The sequence below is a fragment of the Arachis ipaensis genome, chromosome B08, assembly GCF_000816755.2.
Source record: "Arachis ipaensis cultivar K30076 chromosome B08, Araip1.1, whole genome shotgun sequence".
Taxonomy (NCBI): Eukaryota; Viridiplantae; Streptophyta; class Magnoliopsida; order Fabales; family Fabaceae; genus Arachis; species Arachis ipaensis.
This window is the reverse complement of record NC_029792.2, coordinates 24,307,777-24,313,413: the sequence shown is the minus strand read 5'-3', so window position 1 is coordinate 24,313,413 and position 5,637 is coordinate 24,307,777. Positions and strand designations below refer to the sequence as shown.

The following is a 5,637-nucleotide window of genomic DNA, read 5'->3' as shown; positions in this document are numbered from 1 at the left end:
TATATTATACTATATCGTTATTAAAAATAATAGTATATTATATTATATTATTAAATATTGTTATCGTATTATGTGAATGTTCATTATAATATTTATAAGGATTATTATTTAATTAATGTAACATATATCTTTGTTGATGCAGCCTAACAGAAATTTGTTGCTGCGTAAACTGGATCCACCACAGACGTGGAATCCGATGGTGGAGCACTACTTACGCGTCACGGGATTCTACCACGTCTCCAGAATTGGAGTTATAAGAGAATTTCACCCCATGTTAGCTGCTCTGGTTGAAAGGTGGAGGCCTGAAACCCACAACTTTGTATTGCCGATCGGTGAGATTACAGTGACATTAGAGGATGTCGCTCATATATTCGGCCTACCCATTGATGGAGAGCCTGTTAGTGGATGGACAGATAGTAGTAGCGAGTTCGTTCAAAGTCAGGGCATAGCGATATTCGGTCGTGAGCCATCAGTCAGTCATAATGCGAAGTCCTATATAAAGTTGGGTTGGGTTCGACGTATTAGAGACGCAGAGCCATTGGACACTGAGGAGTCCATCAGGAGATACATCAGATGTCATATCTTTTGTTTGTTAGGGTCGACCCTATTCACGGACAAGTCGACCGCATATGCCCATGCGAAATATCTACCATTGCTTCGCGATTTCGATCGGATCCATACTTATAGTTGGGGGTCAGCTTGTCTCGCTCATCTTTACAGAGCACTATGCCGTGCATCACGATATGATACAAAGGAGATGGATGGCCCTCTGAATCTGTTGTTTGTTTGGGCATGGGAGCGAATGCCGTGTCTTGCTCCCGTACCGAGGCAAACCCTTCCACCCGCCGAGATACCAGTTGCCATGAGGTAATAAGTCTTATTTTAGTCGTGTGTTATATTCATGATGCATGTTTGACTTATGGCGTTTATTTAAATTTTTTGAAATAATAATGTGTCAGGTGGAGTCATTCGAAACGGACCACAGCGTGGTTATCGAAGACCGTAGAGACATTCAGGCATGACATAGACTACATGCAAGAGGTAAATAGTTATATTTTAGCTGTTCCATTTTTCAATCCATTATTGTTAGGGTTCTAATATGCCAATAATACTGTGACAGTTTGAGTGGCGGCCGTATCACGGATTGATCGTTCCGGACGAGCTATATCCCCATCTTGAGGTGTGTGACATCGTTGCTCCGTTGTTGTCGTTCGAGTGTGTCGAGTGGCACCCTGCGGATCGAGTGATGCGTCAGTATGGATATGCACAACCTCCTCCGCGGGCAGCAAGGGATATTCCAGTTGATCAGCATTGCGTCGTTCTACGTGGAGTGCAGCAACATGACTGGACAGTCTTGCATGGACCATGGATAGAGGAGTGGGCCAACAGGCGACACAGTCGACTGCGGGATCGGCACCCCCTTCCGACCTGGGATTTTTTCCCGACGGTAGAGTATCGGGATTGGTACGTACGCTCCTATGGACATCTGTTGAGATTGACGGCCTACGTTCCTCATCATCCACAGCCACCTGCCCCACAGCCACCTGCCCCACAGCCACTTGCCCCACAGCATGCAGTGTTTGAGCCGATTCCTTATTATATACCACAGTCATCGGCCTACAGTCATGGTAGCCATCACTCTCAGGGAAGTCACCACTCTCAGCACAGCCACCACGCTCAGAGCAGCCACCATTCTCAGCACTCTCAGCACAGCCCCCACGCTCAGAGCAGCCACCATTCTCAGCACAGTGACCACGGTCAGTCCGGCCAGCATCATGATCCCATACTTACCATTCCTTCCGGTACAGATTGGTTTGACTTCTCCAGCGGCGGAGAGGCTGGTTTGGGTGGCTGGTCAGATTTCAGTGGTATACCCTCACTGTCGGTGTCAGCTGATCCACGTAGGGCATCAGTAGATATGGCTCATGGTTTGCAGGGTCGTACCTCCGACCGCACGTCAGGGAGTGCGTCATGTGATAGTGGTTTTATGCACCGTCAGCGGGCATACACAGTTGTTGACACGTTCAACCCCGGATCATCCGCTCCAGCAGAGGTTGGCGGGTCGGCCGCTCCGACAGATGCAGGTGGGTCGGCCACTCCGACAGATGCAGGTGGGTCGGCCGCTCCGGGGGTGGATGACTCAGTTCGTGGTCACCCATATGACCTACGGACGGAGCGAAATCCACCTGATAGGTATACTCCATCGCGATTCAGTCTGGGCATTATGGGTAAGGGACTGAGGTACTTTGGTGGAAAGAAGTGAGCTTCGGTTTAGGTTATCTAGATTTTATTTTCGGAGTTAAGTTAATGTGATTCGTGTTTAATGTTTGCTTTGTTAACTTATGTAACCTGTAGTTCCTTTTTTTGTATATTAACTAAAGAAATCAGTTAATGACAATATTAAGCAGACATTAAGATATCAATGGATAGAATTCATTTGAAAAATACAAACACATCTGATTTCCAAAGCATCAACTGACGAAATGCAAATTAAAAAGTACAAACATGACCATACTAAACTATGAACCAGCACCACTCGGTCCAGCACGCTGCGGACACCTACTCCGACTATGACCCTGAGCACCACAGAGACGGCATATCCGAGGACCACGCATGTCACGTGAGTCCATTTCATTCAGGTATCGGGTCAGTTTGGGCCTGCCTTTAGACGTTCGCCTCAGTGCGGGATTAGCGACCAATGTGGGTCCCTCATAAGGAGGCCATGTCTCGGGATCTCCTAATGGTGCAAACTCAAACCTATATACCTTACAAACTTCCGTCATCTTGTACACATCATGCACATACAACTGCCAATCGAGCCGCTGGTTAGCACAGCAAGCAATAACATGGCGACATGGTATTCGTTCAACCTGGAAGTGCCCACAGTCACACGTCCGTCGCGCTAGATCAACAACTAACACCTTCCCAGTAGTCGTTTCGCGCACCTCAAACACCTCATTTCGTCTATCAAAGCGGTGCACAACTATATTCCCAGCCTGTTGCATACTTGCTTCTATCCGCTGTTGCGCAAATGCGGAGTACGTAAATCCAGCACGCTTACGTTCGTGAGTCTCGGCACTCTTCCGCGTAAAGAGTTCATTTAACCTGTAATATGTTGCTCGGACCAGCGCCAACACAGGTAGATTACGGGCACCCTTCAACACTGAGTTAATACACTCGACAAGGTTCGTTGTCATATGGCCCCATCGATGTCCCTCGTCGAATGCCAATACCCAATGTCTGAGTCCGATGGCATCGCACCACATGGCATATGCCTCGCCTCGCTCTTCCAACCTCTTATAGTTGATATTGTACTCCTCCACCGTTCTTGAATACCCTATATTGACAACAAGCTTCTGCAAGTGAGGGACTTTGAATGCCCTTAAGAAGTTACTGCCGATGTGTCTTATACAAAACATCCACCATGCTCTTGGAGGTTGCCAGTCATCACCGGAACGATTAACTGCTGCCCGTATTGACTCATGCCGGTCTGAGATCATACCCACACCGTCTTTTCTAACAACATACTCTCGCAGATTCCTGAGGAAGAAGTGCCACGCATCAGCTGTCTCACCTTCCACCAAGGCAAAGGCGATAGGCACAATGTTTTGGTTCCCATCTTGTGCAACAGCGACTAGAAGTGTACCTTTGTATTTTCCGTATAGGTGTGTGCCGTCAACCTGAACCAGGGGCTTGCAATGCCTGAATGCCCTAATGCATGGATTGAAACTCCAAAATACACGATGAAGTATTTTTACACCTTGTGCCTCTTCATTCCCGTTGTAGAGTGGTCGTGTTTCTATTTGGACAACTGAACCAGGAATCTTCTGCACCATGACCGAGAGCCACCACGGCAATGCTTGGTAAGATTCCTCCCAATCACCGAAGACGTTGGCAACGGACTTCTGCTTTGCCAACCAAGCCTTTCGATAACTGATGGTATAGTTGAACCTTGACTGGACTTCCACAATTATAGATTTCACCTTGATGGACGGATCCGTCTCGACCAACGGCCTTATAGCCTCAGCAACTGTATCTGAGTCCAACTTGGAATGATCCTGTGAAATCGTTCCGATGGTGCACGTGTGCCTACCGTTGTATCTGCGTATCTCCCAGCAACCTTTTCTTCGTATCAAGCTGGCTCGGATAAGCCAGTCACATCCACGCCCGTACATCTTGCATTTTGCATAGAACGTCTGTGGCTCAGACTCATACACATCATAGTCAACTCCTCTAGATATAGTGAAACTTCTAATTGCTGCAACGACCGACTTTCTAGAACTGTATTCCATTCCAATTCGGAACTCTCCGTCCTCAGGATCAGCAATACCTACAGAAAGCCGAAATCATCGTTCATTGCACAGTCCAAGGTATAAAGTAACAAAAACTTCTTATTTAGTCAACACGTACCTCTGTTTGCATATTCTGGAAACTCGGGGGCATGCATGGCGTCGAGATCCAACTCACACATAAAAGGTGGAACACCCATCGGTTGACTGCTCGAGGGATGAACCACTACATTTTCCACTGCTGCCTCAACTCCCACATCACCATCCTCATCTTCGTCGCCGGCTTCATAGGTGGCTTCAATTACGATACACCACCAAATTTGCGGTGTCCTCCATTACACCAACAACAGCATCAAAGAATCCTCACAACACACTCAAATCTCACTCACTCGGTTTGGAAAACACTATCGAGCTCTACCTTATATAGAGCGGTGCACTTAACACGCCCCCCACGTGGTGCACACTTGGACCAATCACCTTTCGCCACGTCAGCACGCCCCCTGCGTGCTGACGCAACACGCCCCCCACGTGGTGCAGCTGCTGTCCAACCAAGTTCCGCCACGTCAGCACGTCCCCTGCGTGCTGACTAAGCACGTCCCCTGCGTGCTGACTAAGCACGCCCCCTGCGTGCTGCCTAGGTGGCTCAACCGCAGCATGCCACCTAGCTTCCACGCCCACCACGTGTTGTATGCACCACGCCCCCTGCGTGTTGTGCTGATCATCTGACAGGTCCACCTCTATGTAATACATACAGTTGCTCCATTTTCTCCCAATTCACCAAAATGTTTCCCATATTTAAATTAATGAGCCTCTAACAAACTCATAAGTCAGAAGTTAAGTGCGAATGATGTGATGTTCAATAAACTTTTTTGTTTTGACTTAAAATAGAAGAAGGCTATTGTTAGTAAGTATTATTATTTTAAGAGAAATGTTATATATAGACTATAATATGCATTAACACTTCTCTTTGTAGCTTAGGATCTATAAATCATAACCAATTACTTTCCTTAAAATGCTTCGTTGTCTACTCTTTCATCTTTTTTTTTTCCCCCCCTCTCAATGAAACCATCCATATTCAAATGTTTATATGAGAAGTGTTATTCTGTTTGAACATCCAAACAATGTCTGCATAGCATTTCTTTTATTTTAATTAGTTATATAATTTATTTCTTGGATCAATATATTTTTCCCTATATTAATTAAAATTGCATAAGATTAATTAATAATAAAAACCTATAACCATAAATACTAACTTAAGTACTTAGAAAAATGTCATGTCACATACGATCACATTCTTTGTATGTATAAAATTAAATGTGATGCTATCCTATCCCTAATTAGGAGTGTA

The 5,637-nt window shown here is 46.0% G+C and overlaps 1 protein-coding gene across 1 annotated transcript; it reads right to left on the bottom strand.

Moving 5' to 3' along the window:
- On the bottom strand, nt 2,520–5,039 carry LOC107610777. The gene is made up of 3 exons (XM_016312778.1): nt 4,708–5,039; nt 4,411–4,619; nt 2,520–4,330 (listed from the first exon to the last, which is right to left on the bottom strand). The coding sequence occupies exons 1-3, from the start codon at nt 5,037–5,039 to the stop codon at nt 2,520–2,522; spliced, it is 2,352 nt and encodes a 783-aa protein (XP_016168264.1).

Bases quoted from the DNA above. Each gene is read 5' to 3' on its own strand.
- LOC107610777 (XM_016312778.1), bottom strand. From the start codon at position 5,039: ATGTATTACATAGAGGTGGACCTGTCAGATGATCAGCACAACACGCAG. The intron at 4,620-4,707 runs GTAGAGCTCGAT...GGTGTAATGGAG, and splicing joins AGTGCACCGCTCTATATAAG to GACACCGCAAATTTGGTGGT. The intron at 4,331-4,410 runs GTACGTGTTGAC...GGCTTTCTGTAG, and splicing joins TCCAGAATATGCAAACAGAG to GTATTGCTGATCCTGAGGAC.